The sequence below is a fragment of the Lagenorhynchus albirostris genome, chromosome 11, assembly GCF_949774975.1.
Source record: "Lagenorhynchus albirostris chromosome 11, mLagAlb1.1, whole genome shotgun sequence".
Lineage (NCBI taxonomy): Eukaryota > Metazoa > Chordata > Mammalia > Artiodactyla > Delphinidae > Lagenorhynchus > Lagenorhynchus albirostris.
This window is the reverse complement of record NC_083105.1, coordinates 63668644-63686437: the sequence shown is the minus strand read 5'-3', so window position 1 is coordinate 63686437 and position 17794 is coordinate 63668644. Positions and strand designations below refer to the sequence as shown.

General features: G+C 53.0%; 1 protein-coding gene across 3 annotated transcripts; it reads left to right on the top strand.

Annotated features, from left to right (window-relative positions):
- Window positions 1-12885: 12885 nt before the first annotated feature.
- PRPH (peripherin) lies at window positions 12886-16855 on the top strand. Of its 3 annotated transcripts, none has more exons than XM_060164962.1 (9): window positions 12886-13889; window positions 14263-14323; window positions 14491-14586; window positions 14958-15125; window positions 15227-15352; window positions 15443-15663; window positions 15769-15818; window positions 16066-16145; window positions 16403-16855. In XM_060164962.1, the coding sequence occupies exons 1-9, from the start codon at window positions 13348-13350 to the stop codon at window positions 16466-16468; spliced, it is 1410 nt and encodes a 469-aa protein (XP_060020945.1). In that variant the 5' UTR covers window positions 12886-13347; the 3' UTR covers window positions 16469-16855. The 3 variants fall into 3 exon arrangements, 2 of the variants coding, with proteins under 2 accessions (XP_060020945.1, XP_060020944.1); XM_060164961.1 differs by having other exon boundaries at window positions 16400-16855; XR_009543314.1 differs by lacking the exon at window positions 15769-15818 and having other exon boundaries at window positions 16403-16439.
- Window positions 16856-17794: the final 939 nt, after the last annotated feature.

Genomic DNA, 17794 nt, shown 5'->3' with positions numbered 1-17794 from the left:
GGCCAGTAGCGAGCCCCTCCAATGACCTCTGTAAACCTTACAGGTGAATTATCTTCTGCCAGGATGTGAAAAGGGTTGGAAACCTTTAAGCAGCCTCTACGGTGTGGAGGGGAAAGAAGGTGAAAGAAGAGTTTAGCTGAGAAAAAATATTCCGGTAGAACAGAGCCTGGAGAATTGAAGGAGCAAAGGGCCAGAGGTTGAGGAGGGATCTGTCCCTGCAGTGAGGATTTCTCTCCCTCCTGTGCTGGTGAGAGAGTGAATAGAAGTTAGCCTGCAGCAAGAACAAACATACCCCAAGGTCTAGGTCACTGCTTTGTGGATGACAATCATCTGATCTGCCCTTGAGCACAAATGGAAAGTCTGGGCTCAGAACTGCAGCCATTGCTGAGGCTTGATGGGGATAAATGGAGAAAGCCTAAGAGGGTGCAGCTCCCAGACTGGCCAGGGCCCCAGATTCTGGCTGTGCTTATACGCTGCCCTCACCTGACCTGATCCGTGGAGCAATCTGCTTCCGCCCCACGGAGGCTGCCCACCCTGGGAGAGGCCAGTGGGCACCCCAGCAGAGCTGTGGTTCAAGTTGGGGTGAGGAGGAGAGAATGGCTGCGAGGACCAGTGTGCTGGCTTGTCTACCTGTCATCCCAGGTGTTTGGGAGGCAGCCGGCAGATGTCTCTGCTCCCACGGGAATCTGTCAAACAGCCCGCTATCAGGCCAGAGGTGGCCAGGTGGGGTAGAGCTTAGAGAGAGCCTGTCTTCAGGCCTCTAACTTCTGGAAGGTGCGTGGCAGCCCTGCCTGGGGTTGTGGGACGGAGGGGAGGAGGCTCTGTCAGGGTGGCAGGAAGACCCTTTCACGTCTTGGGTGTTTCATGATCTTCACAGCACCTGTGAGGTGATGTCATCACGCCCCTCTCCACAGCTGAGGAAATCAAACCTTGGAGCGATGAAGCATCTAGCTTAAAGCTACAGAGCGAGTGGCCGAACTGAAATCTGGGCCCAGAGCTCTGACTCCAAAGCAGCACCCCACTCTGCTGGGCAGCCTCCGAGCACCCCGAGGGGAAGCCATCACCGTGCCCGGCAGCCTTTCCAGTTCTCAGGGAGAAGGGACACGGAGGCCAGCCCTTGGGTGGAGCTCTAGGTGGAACCACCGTTGGAGAAAGGAGATCTCGTTCTGCTATTGTCAGATCGCCTCCCAGGAGCCCCATTCCTGGGACCAGGTGGCAGCACACTGATCCAGAGGGGCAAAGTCAGCTGGTCGCCACTGTCCAGGCGGCAGCTTCCTAGTGAGGGGGCCTTCATTTCAGGCCTCCTTCTGATCTCAGGGAGTCAATTCTCAGATCGTAGAGATACGGAGTCTCTCCTTGGGGGGTAGCTGCTACCACCTGGCTGGACTCGTGCAGACAGGACAGCTCTCACCTGGAGCGTTGCTCCCCTAAGCGCTGGGGCCAGGATGGTCAGCTTCTGTGCACCAAGGCCACAAGGTGAAGCTGGCAGAGATGACCCAGGCAGATGGGTCCTGCAGCCCACTGCCATGGCCCATCATTTTGAGTAGCAATAGTCACAGGGCAGCAGAAGGTGAAGGGAAAATACACCCAGTGTGTTAGGGTGGGGAAGGTTCCCATCTTCAGCCCCGTGAAGAAAGAAAGTCCCCTTTGCTGACATCTTATTAGCCTGTCACTGCCCCATTCATTGCAAGAGACTGGTGTCTCTGAGTTTGTCAGCCCTGATCAGGTTCTGGAAAAACTGTTCTTTCCTCCTCTGAGGGTCCCTCTGATTCTGCAGCAGGAGAAAACTATTCAGGAGCAGAGTCTTACAGAACTAGAGACATGTCTTCTTTAGTCATAATACAGGAAATGCTTTTGAACACTGGTCTCCCCACCAGAAGACTTCTTTTTCTCTCTCTTACAAAGAAGAGAACAGAATATAAATCATTGCTAATTACATGAGAATTTTGTCTACATTCACAAATTAGTTTAATTCATTGGGGAGGTGGGTATAAGTACAATCTCATTGCTGTCACACTTCATCCCCTTCCCCCGCTCCACTCTGTTCTTATTAAATATTTCATTTGGCTCACTGGAGATGTCTAGCCCAACAGTAAACTAATACTGAAGTGTCTTTGACAAAGGTAATCATGGCCAATTATACTATTATAACAATTATTGCAGTTTTTAAGTTTAATTCATTCATTATTTTTGAAGAACCTGTTTGGTGCAAGTCACTGTGCTGGGTTCTATAGGGAATATATTTAGCTTTTTTGTCCCCATCAGTTTTTAGAGACAGATCGCATAGGCACAATCCTAATTCAAGGCAGTATATGCCGCATGTCAGAAGAGGTGGGCAACTGTGGCAGCCACTATCGCATATCTACCCCCAAAGCCATTCCCGGCTGGTGGTTTTATTTGCCAACACACCCTCTGGGCCTCTCCACCACCAGGGCAAATCTTAGTCTAAGCTCATCAAGGTAATTCCAGTTCTCTTGCCTGGGACTGGTTAAGGAAGCAGCAGGTGATGCAATTATGCAAATGAGAGGGGAGGTAAAGTCTTCTGGATGGGGGTTGATGGGAAGATATTCTTGGAAGAATTTCCTTGCTCTTCAAAAGGAACACAGCGGGGCTTCCCTGATGGCACAGTGGTTAAGAATCCACCTGCCAATGTAGGGTTCACTGGTTAGAGCCCTGGTCCGGGAAGATCCCACATGCCGCAGAGCAACTGAGCTTGTGTGCCACAAATACTGAGCCTGAGCTCTAGAGCCCGTGAGCCACAACTACTGAGTCCACGTGCCACAACTACTGAAGCCCGTGTGCCTAGAGCCCGTGCTCCGAAACAAGAGAAGCCACCGCAATGAGAAGCCCGCGCACCGCAATGAAGAGTAGCCCCGGCTCGGGGCAGCTAGAGAAGGCCCGCGCGCAGCAATGAGGACCCAATGCAGCCAAAAATAAATAAATAAATTTATTTATTTTAAAAAAAAGGGAACACAGGGGGCACTTCCCTGGTAGTCCAGTGGGTAAGACTTCTCGCTCCCAATGCAGGGGGCCTGGCTTTGATCCCTGGTCAGGGAACTAGATCCTGCATGCATGCCTCAACTAAAAGATCCCGTGTGCAGCAACTAAGACCAAGTGCAGCCTAAATAAATACATAAATAAATATTTTAGAATTAAAAAAAATAATAATATAGCCTGCTTATATTTAAAAAAAAGGAACACAGGGAAAGGATTTTCTCTTTTGAACCTTTGACATTATTTTGTGAGCACATAATACTTGAAGTTGCCACAGTTATCTTGTGACCACAACTGCACAGATATGATGACAAAAGCTAACATTCCCAGCCTAACAGAACAGAAAGATACAAAGAACCTGGGTCCTGGATAGGATGTTGAGCCCCTCAATAACTAGTCCTGAAACTTCTCTCCCTCTGGATTTTTCATTATGTGAGATTATAATCCTTTTATTGTTGGGTCATTTTGAGTTGGGTCTTCTATTGCTTCCTGCCAAAAGTATTCTAACTAATATAAAAGCCTCATGCAATAGTTCATAGAAGAGTTTAGTGAAATAATAATAAAAATATTAAGACGCTTTTAAAATTGTATAATCCCCTTTCCAGTGCAGACACTGGCCTGGGAGAGTAAAGATTCCAGGCCTCCCTTCCTTTCTTTGGTTTTTGACCTTCCTCTGCCTGCAGTGCCTGGTCAACCAAACTGATCTGCTGCTTCCTTTCAGTCTTTCCAGGAGCCTTGGATGGATTTAAGCCACAGATTAAAAGCACCCAGAAGACATCTGCAGGCCTGAAAAACCTTCTTCCCTTTGACATGCAACGGTGAATGGAGCCATAGCCTGATCTGTGGATCAGAAGATATAGATACCTTCTGATACAGAAGACCAAGGAGGCCCGCTCTGGAAGAACCAGCTCCTCCTAGGAAGCCCAGCCAGAAGGAGCTCAACCCCAGGGCAGTCCCAAATCTTGCAGAGCCTAAGGAGCTTTGAGCTGCCCTTGTAGACAAGCGGGTGGTACTGGGGGACTCTTGGGACAGGAACCAGGCCAGGTTCTGGGGGCTCCAGGGTATGAACAGGGGTCATTTGACCAGTTATTCTCTTGTGTGTGGGGCCCTTGGATCCTTGAGAGGAAAAAGCCTGAGAGGCTTTTTCTCCTTCTCTGGCCCATTTGGTTTCTTTTACTCTCCCCCACTGCTCCCCTCTCTCCCCACCCTCAACTTCTCCCTCCACTTCCATTTCTCCCTTCCCTCTCTCACTCATCTCCTCCTTCCCCATCCTCATTTCCTCCATCACCTCCTTTCCCTCTGGCCAGGTGCCAACACAACAGTGTGTGGCGGAGAGAATTCACCTGGAGAGTGAGACAACATCTAACAGATGCTGACAATTGGCCCTCAATGGCTGTGAGATCCAACAGGCTCGCTCTGAAAGTTCAGGCCCAGCCAGACCCAGATGAGTACCTGTGCGGCCTGCAGGCAGAGGGCAGACAGGGCCGTTTGTAGGGCATCAGACGCTTTGAACTTGTCCATTCAGCTGCCACCTGGCCTCTCCCTGCAGGAGGTGGGGGGAACGTAGATGGCAGAGTGTTATGACTGCAAAAAGGAGTTTCCTGGTGGCTGGCCTGAGGGGCAGGAGCCCTGTCCTGTCTCATCTCAGGTATGAGCATGCACTCAAGAAATTCGTATCAGGGACAGTCTCTTATAAGAGACCTGCAGAATCAAGTGGAGACCAGGATGAGACGCCCGGGTTCTATTCTAATAAGCGGTGTGACTAACTCTTCTCCTTCTCTGTCACGCTTACCCAGTAGCCAGAACCACTGCCTTGCACCATAACGATATCTAGGACAATGGAACTAACCCACTAGAAGGAAGGTTGTGGACATTATGACACTTCACCCCTAAATGCTCCTGCAGGCACCTCCTAAGAACAAGAATCTTCTCTTATACAACCGCATTCCCATCTTCACACCTAAAAGCGGTAATAATCATTCCATAGCATATCATACACAAATTTCTCCAGTAGCCTTTTTCTTCTTCAAATCTAGGATCCAATTTAAGTTTGAACATTGAATTTAGATGTTATATCTCTTAGTCTCTTGTCTAGAACAATCTCCCACTGTAGTGGGTTGAATGGAGCCCCCCCCCAAAAGATATGTCCATATTCCAGAACCAGTGAATATAACCTTATTTGGAAAAAGGGTCTTTGCAAGATGTAGTTAAGGACCTTGAGATCGTCCTGGGTTACCTGGGTCCCCAAATCCAGTGACAAGTGTCTTTATAGGAAGGAAAGAGAAGACATAGACACAGAAGAGGAGAAGGCCATGTGAAGGCAGAGGCAGAGATTAGAACAATACAGCTGCAGCCAAGGGTCTCCGGGAGCATCCAGAAGCTGGAAGAGGCAAGGAAGGGTTCTCCCCTAGAGGCTTTGGGAATATGCCTTACCAACATCTTGGTGTTGGACTTCCAGTCTCCAGAACTGTGAAAGAATAAATTTCTGTTGTTTTAAGCCACCACGTTTGTGGTAATTTCTTATGACATCCCTAGAAAACTAATACACTCACTTTTTTAAAAAATGGCTTTGACTTCTTAGAGCCTAGGAATCATCTGACAGAATGTCCCAAATCTGAAATTGTCTTCACATTGACCTTTTAAAGTCATAAACCTGATCAAGTCATTCCTCTGCTTAAAACCCTCCAGTGGGGGCTTCCTTAGTGGCACAGTGGTTAAGAATCCGCCTGCCAATGCGGGGGACACAGGTTCGAGCCCTGGTCCGGGAAGATCCCACATGCCGCAGAGCAACCAAGCCCATGCGCCACAACTACTGAGCCTGTGCTCTAGAGCCTGTGAGCCACAGCTACTGAGGCCTGCATGCCTAGAGCCCGTGCTCTGCAACAAGAGAAGCCACTGCAATGAGAAGCCTGTGCATTGCAATGAACAGTAATCCCCACTCACCGCAACTAGAGAAAGTCCATGCACAGAAATGAACTCAACACAGCCAAAAATAAATAAAATAAATTTATTAAAAATAAATAAATAAAAATAAAACCCTTCAGTGGCTTTTCATTGCATTTATAATCAGCTATAGGGACTTCCTTGGTGGTCCATGCTCCCAGTGCAGGGGGTCTGGGTTCGATCCCTGGTCGGGCAACTAGATCCTGCACGCGTGCCGCAACTAAGAGTCCACATGCCACAACGAAGATCCCGAGTACCACAGCTAAGACCCGGTACAGCCTAGACAAATAAATAAATAAATATTAAAAATAAAGAAATAAATTTATTTTAAAAATAAATTAAAAAAATAAGCTATAAACCCTTTCCTCTGATTTAGAAAACCTGTGGTCTGACTCCTCCCCACTCCTCATGTCACCTTCCCTTCTCTCCTCCCACCCATCTCACTCCAGCCTCACCTTTCTACAGTCCCGCAAACATGCCAAACTCATCCCAGACTTATCCCTGCCCAGGTGACAACCAAATACAATTCTTTATCTTTGAGTACTGGATCAGGGGAAAACAGCTATGAAGGACATTATTGGGATCATTGTAGGGGTAGGGAAAATGAATATAAACTATATATTAGATAATACTGTTGTATCAATGTTAAGTTTCTTGGGGGGTTAATAGTACTGTGGTTGTATAGGAAAATGTCCTTATTCTTAGGAGATGCATGCTGAAGTACTTAGGGGTGAGACATAATGTCTGGAAATTACTTTCAAAGGAACTGTGGCAAAATATTAACAACTGGTAATTATTATACCCTGGGAAAAGATATATTGGTGTTGATAGCAATACTCTCTTTTTTAAAAATAAATTTATTTATTATTTATTTTCGGCTGCGTTGGGTCTTCGTTGCTGTGCGCGGGCTTTCTCTAGTTGCAACGAGCGGCGGCCCCTCTTCGTTGCGGTGCGTGGGCTTCTCATTGCAGTGGCTTCTCTTGTTGTGGAGCACGGGCTCTAGGCGCACCGGCTTCAGTAGTTGCATCACTGAGGCTCAGGAGTTGTGGCACACGGGCTTTGTTGTTCCGTGGCATGTGGGATCTTCCCAGACCAGGGCTCGAACCCGTGTCCCTTACATTGGCAGGCGGATTCTTAGCCACTGTGCCACCGGGGAAGTCCCAATATTCTCTTGACTTTTCTCTGGGTTTGAAAATCAAAATAAAATGGCAGGGGGGAGGGGGAAATGGACAATTTAAAGAAAAAATCTTAATCCAGGTATGCTCGGATTTTTTTTTTAAGATTTTTTTTTGATGTGGACCATTTTTAAAGTCTTTATTGAATTTGTTACAATATTGCTTCTGTTTTATGTTTTGGTTTTTTGGCAGCGAGGCATGTGGGATCTTAGCTCCCCGACCAGGGATCAAACGAGTACCCCCCTGCATCAGAAGGCAAAGTCTTAACCACCGCCAGGGACGTCCCTGCTCAAATTTTCATGTGCATTAAAAATCACCTAGGAAGTTTGTTAAAATGCAGAATTCTAGGGATTCAGAAGATCTAGGTGGAGCACTGAAATCTGCTTTTTAATGGGCCCCCAGGTGATTCTGAGTCGGGTCTCTAGGCCACACCATGAGGAGGAAGGTTCACTTAGCATCCTGTGGCCATAAGCTGCTCTCCTGTTCTCCATTTGACCGGTAGCTGGTTGGAAGGGTCAGGCAGGCAGATGGATGGAGATGCAATTTTACAGTGAGGGCAGGACAGGAGATTGTGGACAGAGTAGAGGATAAGGGGGGAGTTGAGGACAGACTTTGCCTCCTTCCCTGGCTTTGGGCTTCTGGGGGTGCAGAGGAGGTTCCTAGAGCCGAGGGGAAGAATGAGATCAGGGCTCAGAGGTCCTAGTACCAGTGCTGCTATCCTATTTTACACACTCTTGGATAATTCTCCTCTTTATTTAATTGATTTATTTATTTTAAAGAATAGGGAAGGGCTTCTTTTTTTTTTAAAACTATTTATTTATTTGGCTGTGTCGGGTCTTCGTTCCAGCATCCAGGATCTTTAGTTGCGGCATGCGGACTCTTAGTTGCGCCATGCGGACTCTTAGTTGAGGCATGCGGGATCTATTTCCCTGACCAGGGGTCGAACCTGGGCTCCCTGCATCAGGAGCGTGGAGTCTTAACCACTGGACCACCAGGGAAGTCCCCTCATCTTTAAAAAGGAGGTCATAATAAATAGTTTTGGAGCATCCCCCAAATTCCAATGTTCCTGAGCCTTGAGTGTTAAAACTCAATAAACGTGGACGGATTCCGACTGCAGACATGTCATTCTAGCATCTGGCCAGAAGGTGGCAGCAACACACCTCTCTATTTTCCTGACTCGACAATCACGGGAAAAATTTTTTTCAGGTGCCTCTGGGTTCCCTTCAGTTTAACCAACAGCTGTTTGACGTAGGTCCTGTGCTAGACACCACAGACACAAAAGTGAATAAGATCTGATGGCTGCCCTCAAATATCATATTGTCAGGGAGCAGGAGAGTCAGACATATAAACAGATTACTAGTTTACTAGCTGTGTGACGTTGGGCAAGTTGCCTAACCTCTCCGTGCCTCAGTTTCTCCAACTGTAAAATGGGAATAGTAGTAGTACCTATGTCACAGGGTTATTGTGAGGATTAAAAATGATAACACGTTTAAAATGCTTAGCATAGTGCTTGGCACATAGGAAATGTTAGCTATTGCTATATTATACAGTGAGAGAACTGATGAGATGGAGAAGATACCCAGGGTGCTCCCTAACAGGGAGGAGTGGAGCCCCCAAATGGAGATAATGGGGAAAGGATTCCACACCGGTGGAGCCAGTCTGTCAATAGGGACCCTGCAACCAGACCAGCCTGGGAGAGCCCACCTCGAATGGAGCTGGACTCCTTCTGGCTGGGGCTCATCTGGGCTCTTGCAGGCCCAGAACACAGAACACCAGCAGGCCCTGACCAACCAGGACGTGTCTTCCTGGAGAGGTAGCCGTAATTTGTTCACTGTGCAACCTCAGACAGGCAACTTTGTCCCTCTGAGCCTCAGTTCCTACCCAAGTGATGGGAAAGGGGATCACAGGACCCGAGGGACGGTGCCAAGTTCCACATCTGAGACACTGTGGAGAGTTAGCTGTAAAGTCAGCCAGTTCAGGGGCAGCAGGGACCTGGAGCTAGGGATGCAAAGAGGAAGCAACAGGAAGGCAAAGAGATCTTGGGGAGGACATTGGAATTTCCCCAGGATGTGGAGTGGAGGTTGAGCCAATCCTAGACCTCAAGGGGCAGGGAGATGCCAGCTAACCCTTAGGTACATGTAATTAGGGTTATGTCATTGATTCTGTGTGTCTGTTTCCTCTCTGTCACATGGGAGGGGAAGAAGGCAATCAACAGTGTTGAGCACCTACTGTGAGCCTCACAACATGCTAATTGCTTTATGCATAATACCTCATTTAGATCTCATGACACCTCTGGAAGGAAGGTATCATCATTCCTATTTTACAGATGAAGAAACTGAAGCTCAGAGAGGATATGTAACTTGCCCAGGGTCACACAGCTAGTAAGTGCCCAGTCTGATGGCCTGATCTCTTCTCCCATGACCTTTCCCAGCATTCCACCTTAGCCGCTCACTCCTTAGAAACACCCTGGGAATCTTTTTTTTTTTTTAATTTATTATTTTTGGCTGTGTTGGATCTTCGTTGCTGCACATGGGCTTTCTCTAGTGGCGGCGAGCGGGGGCTACTCTTCGTTGCCGTGCTCAGGCTTCTCATTTCGGTGGCTTCTCTTGTTGCGGAGCACGGGCTCTAGAGCGCAGGCTCAGTAGTTGTGGAGCACGGGCTTAGTTGCTCCACGGCATGTGGGACCTTCCTGGACCAGGGCTCGAACCCGCGTCCCCTGCATTGGCAGGAGGATTCTTAACCACTGCGCCACCAGGGAAGCCCCACCCTGGGAATCTTATCCATAAATACCCCAGCTCCAGAATCACGAATTCATGCACCCTGTTCTCCGAAAACAACTTCCTACCCTCTCAGTGCCTTTTTCAGTTCCTTGTACTGTGACTGGTCTTTGGCCTTGCCTGGAAGTCCAGCTATGGACCTCTTTACTCTGCCAATACCCCACCCTCTCTTGTCTACACACCCCTCCTCATCCAGCTTTGAGTCCATGGCCTGTCATTTAGCAGCTCTCTTGCCAGTAACCTAAACTTCATTGCTTACCTGCCTTGCAAACCTCTGAATACAGTGGTTATTTCTCTTTGAGCTTTCGCCAGGGCAGCCAAGGACAGCAGAAGGAGGAGGGGTAATAATAACGCTGGCTAATACTTACATGGCACGTGTTATGTGCCAAGCACTAAGTGCTTCACATACTGGAACTCAATTCCTCCTCCAGCACTATGGGCTAGGTACTATTATTATCATCCCCACTGACGGGCAAAGAACATGGAGAGAATAGAGGTTAAATCACTCAACCAGACTCAAAGCATACAGCTAATTAAGTTGAGGAGCCATGATCAAACCCATGCAGTCTGTCCAGAGTCCGTGTTTTGATCAGTATACTATTTGCCCAGTGCACTGAGGCCACCCTTCCCTCCTTCCATCAGCCAGGAAGTACTGGGTTCCTGCTACCCCGGTCCAGCACTGCTCTTAGTGGGGACAGTCCACAGGAAGTCCAGATCCTCCTTCACTGTACTTGGGGGCTGACAATTTGTAATAGTAGTAATAGTAGTAGTAATAAATTAAGTTTTCAGCTTTTATTACGTGTGTCCTAAGTATTTTACATGTATTTATTTAACCCTCTCAACAACACTATGAGGTGGAAACTACAATTTTCCCCCTTTTGCTGGAGCACATGAGAGGACATAGTAATGAGACTACATTTGTACAACAGAGTGTTGGAATCAGGTGGGAAGCTTGGTAGCTGGATGCCAGAGCCCTGGCTCTTAACCGGGAGCCTTTCCTACTTTTCTTCCGGCCACAAGACCTCCCAGGCCCAGCTCTTTCTGAGGACGGGGGAGGAGTCTTCTCTGCATTGCCAGCAGGCCTGGTTCCCAAACCCAGGCCAGACCCTGGCCTTACAACTCCCAGAGCCCTACCGAGGTGGTCCTGGTTCCCTCTACTCTGAGGCTTCTGGGTGGTGAGCTGGGAGCTTAAGCAGGGGAGAGGATGGGAACCCCACTGGTAATTCCCCAGGGCCAGCCCAAGAGGCCTCTACTCTGAAAGGCCCAGGTCTGCCAGCAGTTCCCTGTAAAAATAAAGCCTGAGCTCGTCCTCCCCAGGCCTTACCTGTCCCTTTGCGTGAAGTACCAGCTCAGACTCCCAGTTTGTACCCGGAGGACAGCAGGCAGGGCAGGGCAGGGCCTAGGCTGGAGTGGATGGGGCTTCAGTGGCAGCTGGGGCTCAGAGCCCAGGGCTGCAGCAGAAAGCACTTAGCTTCCCCACTCCCCTCCTCACACCTATCAAGCCCCCTCCCCCTAACCCAGGCAGGACCCTACCCCTCCCCACTTCCAAGAGTTAGTGGCAACCCGGCCTGGTTTATCCATCCCACCCCTCTCTCCCATCCTCCCTCTTCCCATTCCCCTGGCAACCAAACCAGATTCATCAAGAAGGACCTGGCAGCTGTTCAGGGAGAGACTAATAGCCCAGAAGGAAGGAGGGGCCTGGAGAGGAGAGGAAGGCAAAGGCGGTAGGGATGTGAGCCTAAGGGCGTTGGCCCATCTCAGAGGACACACAAAGGCGGGGAGGCCCCTCTGCCCTGCAGTGCTGAGGGGATGGCCAGCCAGGGAGCCGCCCTCCTCATCCCCTCAGCCAGAGGTGCAGCCCGGAGTCCCAGACCTGTTTCCCCAGAAGCCCAGCTCTTGTCCTCAGGGCCGATCCTACGCGGACCTGTCCTTACTGGAGAGCCCCGGAGTCCCCAGCAGCAGCAGCCCCTTAGCTCCTGGCAAGCCCAACAGGCCTCAGCACCTCGACTCCTGCAGACCATCCAAGCTGCCTCTGTCCACTCCTGGGCAGGCCGTGCCTGCGTTCTGGAAGCCGTTTGACATGCAAAGGCCAGACATCAGCCTCCCTGCTAACTCTGGGGTGGGGGAGGGTATGAAGGGCCCTGTGGTTGGGTGTGTCTAATGTGTGTGCACATAGGTGCACGGTGCTATTACGCATATGCATCTGTGGCTCTGTTCTGGGCCTTTTTCTCCTCTTTCAGTCCCTGAGCCTACAGGGATGGGCACTTTCTCTTTCCCCTTCTCTCCCAATCCAGCCCTCCTCTCTCTGGGTACCTGCAGCTCCTCAGCACTGGAAACCGGCTCCTGCCCGTGTGTCTATCTCTCAGCCTTGGCAGCAGCTGCTACCCTTCAGCCCCCTCCCCTTCCTACTTCAGGAATCGCCCCGGTTCCTGTAAGGCCCTGACTGAGCAGCGGTGGGTTGGGGGAAGGGAGTATCCAGTAAAGCCAGACAGCACACGCTAGCTCACTCAGTTCAGCCTCCGGCATGGCACAGACCCTCCCAAGTGGGACCCAGAGCTGGGCCTAGTCACCCTGAGCCCCCTCTGATGTGCCCACCTTGCTGGGGCCTGGGGTAGATTTGGGATCTGTGTCTTTAAGGCTGAGACATCAGCAGGCAACCTCCTGGCCAAGTGTCCAGGGGAGGGGGAGGGGAAGAAGCAAGTCCATTAGCAGCAGAGCTGGCGCCAGGCAGCAACCCTTCACAGAGCCCTGGGGATTTCAGGGAGAGCAGCCCTTCCTCACCCACCTCAGCTGCCTCTGCACTCCCGTCCCCCAGATCTCCCTGGGTGTGGTGACAGAGGGGGCAGCTGACAGCATTTGAAAGCAGAGCCTAGCCTTCAGGGGCCATGTGGAGGTACAGCCTCTGGGGCCTAAGCCAGGCCAATTCTCCCTGCACCTGGGCTGCGTCCTCCCTGCACCTGGGCTGCGTCCTCCCTGCACCTGGGCTGCGTCCTCCCTGCCCACGTACCAGAAGCCTGCCCTTTAACATACAGTCCACCTAGCCCCCAGTTTTTACCAGCTCTTTCAGGCAGGGACCCCAGTTCCAGTGAGGCCCTCCCACCCTAGGCTCCAGCTCCGGATATTTGCTGGAAGGCACTGACCCCCCCCAACACCCGAACCCCCCCCCCCCCGCCTCCCTGTGGCCTGTGGTGGCCATCCCTGTCTCCTTCCCCACCACGAACTGGGGGAATCAAGTAGGTAGGGCGCCGGCAACCAGGGAGGGAGGGTGCGGCGCTCCTGCAGCTCCGCAGGGGTGGGGCGTCCCCCTCCCCACATAGCCCCACCGTCAGGCCAGTGGGAGGAGCAGCCCATGCCCCCCCTGAGCCCGCAGGGCTATAAAGCCGCCTCGCAGCGGTTTGCGGCTCCTTCCCAGCGCCCGGACAAGCTCTGTCAGCGGTGACTCCCCATCCTCGGCCGCCATGAGCCACCCGTCGGGCCTCCGGTCCGGCGTCAGTTCCACCTACTACCGCCGCACCTTCGGGCCACCGCCCTCGCTGTCCCCGGGGGCCCTCTCCTACTCTTCCAGCTCCCGCTTCTCGAGCAGCCGCCTGCTGGGCTCGGCGTCCCCCGGCTCCTCCGTGCGCCTAGGCAGTTTCCGCAGTCCCCGGGCGGCCGCGGGCGCCCTCCTGCGCCTGCCCTCGGAGCGCCTCGACTTCTCCATGGCCGAGGCCCTCAACCAGGAGTTCCTGGCCACGCGCAGCAACGAGAAGCAGGAGCTGCAGGAGCTCAACGACCGCTTCGCCAACTTCATCGAGAAGGTGCGCTTCCTGGAGCAGCAGAACGCGGCCTTGCGCGGGGAGCTGAGCCAGGCCCGGGGCCAGGAGCCGGCGCGCGCCGACCAGCTGTGCCAGCAGGAGCTGCGCGAGCTGCGGAGGGAGCTAGAGCTGCTGGGCCGCGAGCGAGACCGGGTGCAGGTGGAGCGCGACGGGCTGGCGGAGGACCTGGCGGCGCTCAAGCAGAGGTCAGGGGACAGGGCCGGGGCTGGGCGGCGGCCGTCGAGGCGGCCGCCAGAGGGAGTGGCCCGCCTTATCCACCTGGGCGTGTGCAGGCAGCATCCTCGCCGGCGGGCAACACCCCCAACCCCCGTCTACCACTTTGCTGAGTCTCTGGGGAGGGGAGGAAGGGGGAGTTACTATGTCTCCCCTGTGTATAAAGGGGCCACGTCTCAGCTCCCAGCAGGTTAAAGGGAAATATGGGGCAAGTCCATCAGGCAGCCTGAAGGCCCCTCCTCAGAGTCCTGGGCAGTAGCAGCCTCTGACCCAGATCCTGGGGGTCGCGGCCTTACGGCTGGGCAGTGACCCCGGAGCTCAGCTTCTGCACACCCCTCCCACCAGGCTGGAGGAGGAGACTCGCAAGCGCGAGGATGCGGAGCACAGCCTCGTGCTTTTCCGTAAGGTGAGCTCGGTCTCCCCATTCCTACCCCCGGCCTGCGTATCCAGGGTGGCATCTGTGGGCAAAGGGAGGCGACCAGAAGCCTCCAGAGGCAGACAGGGAGGGCCAGGCTCTTCGTCGACCTAAGCAACCCCTCCCTGCTCTCGAACCCCTACTGCCACCCCGTGAAGGACGTGGACGACGCCACCCTGTCCCGCCTGGAGCTAGAGCGCAAGATTGAGTCTCTGATGGATGAGATTGAGTTCCTCAAGAAGCTGCACGAGGAGGTGGGTGGACCCGGGTGTCAGGAGGTTGGGGGTGGTCTCGTTGGAGCTGGAGTATAAGCTCTGGAAGAGACTGGCGAGTGGACCTGAGGAAGGGAAGTGAGATTCGTAGGGTAGACGCAGGCTCTCAACCCCCTCTACAGGTGGTTTGACTCACACCCCTGCGCCGCCTGGTGGCGAGCAGCGGAGCTGCACCCCCGTAACCTGGCCAGAGGCTTAGTACGGGCGTGGCGCGGGCCGTGCAGTACCAAGCACGCTGCACTCCCTAGCGCCCCCTTCTGTTCATTCAAGTGTTTCTTCTCTTTTCTGTGCGCCAACCGCGCGGCCCGCGTGGGATCTGCGCGATGAACTCGGCCTCTCGCCCTGGGCGGCAGGAGCTGAGAGACCTGCAGATGAGCGTGGAGAGCCAGCAGGTGCAGCAGGTCGAGGTGGAGGCGACCGTGAAGCCCGAGCTGACGGCGGCGCTGAGGGACATCCGTGCCCAGTACGAGAGCATCGCAGCGAAGAACCTGCAAGAAGCAGAAGAGTGGTACAAGTCCAAGGTGCCAGGGCACGGGAGGGTTTGGGAGGACCTGGAAGCGTGGAGAGCTGGGGGGAGGGCGCATCTGGTCCACTCACGTCCGGGTTGCCCCCCTGGCCGCAGTACGCGGACCTGTCTGATGCCGCCAACCGGAACCACGAGGCCCTGCGCCAGGCCAAGCAGGAGATGAACGAGTCGCGACGCCAGATCCAGAGCCTGACGTGCGAGGTGGATGGGCTTCGCGGCACGGTGAGTACCAGGCTGCGCGCCCCCGCCCAGGGGGTGGAGGATGAAGGCTGCTCCCCCCATTGACGCCCCCTCTTCACCCCCAACCCCCAGAACGAGGCGCTGCTCAGACAGCTGCGGGAGCTGGAGGAGCAGTTTGCCCTGGAAGCCGGCGGGTACCAGGCGGGCACCGCACGGCTCGAGGAGGAGCTGCGGCAGCTAAAGGAGGAGATGGCGCGACACCTGCGAGAGTACCAGGAGCTCCTCAACGTCAAGATGGCCCTGGACATCGAGATCGCCACCTACCGGAAGCTACTTGAGGGCGAGGAGAGCCGGTGAGAGGCAGCGGGTCGGATAGGGTTTGGTCAGGGCTTGTGGGGGAGGAGTGGGGGGGAGGCCAGCGGCTCACAGGAGTAGCTGACCGAGTGCTTCGCCCCCAGGATCTCCGTGCCAGTGCATTCCTTTGCATCCTTAAGTATAAAGACGACTGGTGAGTCTTTCACGTCTGACTTCCAACTGTCTGTCCCCTTGTCTATTTCTGCCCTGACTGGACTCTTACTCTGGCTCTGCTCAGGGATTGATTCTCTCCGTGAACTCTGAGTCCTGGTCTACACTCGCCTTCGCTCCTCAGGCTCTGCCCCTCCTCGCCCCTCCCTCACCTCCCAGACGGAGTGAGGGCTTAAAACAAGAGAAATCCCAAGCCTCCTCCCTTCCACCTCTCATCTTGCTTTTTCCAGTGCCTGAGGTGGAGCCTCCCCAGGAGAGCCACAGCCGGAAGATGGTTCTGATCAAGACCATTGAGACCCGGGATGGGGAGGTAAGATGGGTCACTTGAGCGTAGGACCCCATCATTTCTCGTAGTATTTCTGAGCCCCAGCCTGGCTGCAGGTAATCTTAGGGTGTTTGTGGGTTAGTGATTCTTGGGGTGGGAGTGAGACAGGGAGATGGAAGTGGATGGTCAGACTGGAGCCTCAACTGGTTATGCCAGGGAGGGGGGACACCGTGCCACAAAGGAGCTGGAAGGAGGGTGGTGCTGAACGGTTTGTGCGCCTCACGTGCCTCGGTCCCCAGCAGGTGGTGACAGAGTCTCACAAGGAGCAGCGCAGTGAGCTGGACAAGTCTTCTACTCACAGCTACTGAACTTGTTGGTCCAGAGCTCCCTGACCCTGCCCTAGACCTCTAAGCCCCAATCCTAACACCCGTCCCGAATTAGTCTCCTCCCCCTCTGCATGTGTCCACCAGATGGCTCCAGTCACCCCTTCCCTGGCCGTGGCCAAACCCTACCCAGCACCACAGCTGGGCCTCTCCATGCCCACAGAGACATGATCCATATGTTTCTCATTTCTTATCTTGGTAAGAGTCTATATGTTCCCCCATTTCTTGTCCTGGTAAGAATCTATATGTTCCCCCATTTCTTGTCCTGGTAAGAGGCCAACCATCCCCAGGATGAGTCTACTCCTGCCACGACCCCAAGATTAGTGGGTGGGTCAGGGTCTGAGTTTCACTTTTAAATCAAATAAAACTGCTATCAAGGGAACCCTCTCCAGTGGTGATCATTTTGTAATGTATAAAAATATGGAATGACTATGTTATACACCTGAAACTAATATAATATTGTAAGTGAATTATACTTCGATTTTTAAAACATCATAAAATAGTAATGGGGGCGGGGCAGGGGGGACCCTCCCTAGTGCACTTGTGTCTGTGTCAGGGGAGCGTCAATGCAAAGGAGGCTCAGCAGTATTTTCCCCCTGCCTCAGGTCATTTCTCCTCTGACTCCCACTATCTCGGCATCTATGACTCCTGTCTGCCCCTCTGGTTTTCCTCCTACCTCTCTGTCCATTCCTTCTCAACTTCTGTGCCCCATCTGCAGCCCCAGATGTCCGAAGCAGAGCCCCTTACCTCGCTTTCCACCTTCTGCAGTCACGTTCTTCCTTCTGGATTCCCCGCCCTAAGATGAAGTCACCACTAGGACTTCCGTGGCCCCAATTAGAACTCACCTCATCTTATACTCCTTTCTTTTCTTCACCTACCCCCAATTCTGTTAATTCTACTTTATAACTCTTTCAAGGCTGTCTGGTTCTCCCCGTCTCCACTGCCACCACCCTAGTCCAGGCCACCATCATCTCTTTTTTTTAAAAAAAATTTATTTATTTTTGGCTGCGTTGGGTCTTCGTTGTTGCGTGCAGGCTTTCTCTAGTTGCGGCGAGCGGGGGCTACTCTTCGTTGCGGTGCGCGGGCTTCTCATTGCGGTGGCTTCTCTTGTTGTGGCACACGGGCTCAGTAGTTGTGGCTTGTGGGCTCTAGACTGCAGGCTCAGTAGTTGTGGTGCACAGGCTTAGTTGCTCCCCGGCATGTGGGATCTTCCCGGACCAGGGCTCGAACCCATGTCCCCTGCATTGGCAGGTGGATTGTTAACCACTGCGCCACCAGGGAAGTCCCGCCACTGTCATCTCTTGCCTGGGT

Bases quoted from the DNA above. Each gene is read 5' to 3' on its own strand.
- PRPH (XM_060164961.1), top strand. From the start codon at position 13,348: ATGAGCCACCCGTCGGGCCTCCGGTCCGGCGTCAGTTCCACCTACTAC. The intron at 14,324-14,490 runs GTGAGCTCGGTC...CACCCCGTGAAG, and splicing joins GCCTCGTGCTTTTCCGTAAG to GACGTGGACGACGCCACCCT. The intron at 15,126-15,226 runs GTGCCAGGGCAC...CCCTGGCCGCAG, and splicing joins AAGAGTGGTACAAGTCCAAG to TACGCGGACCTGTCTGATGC.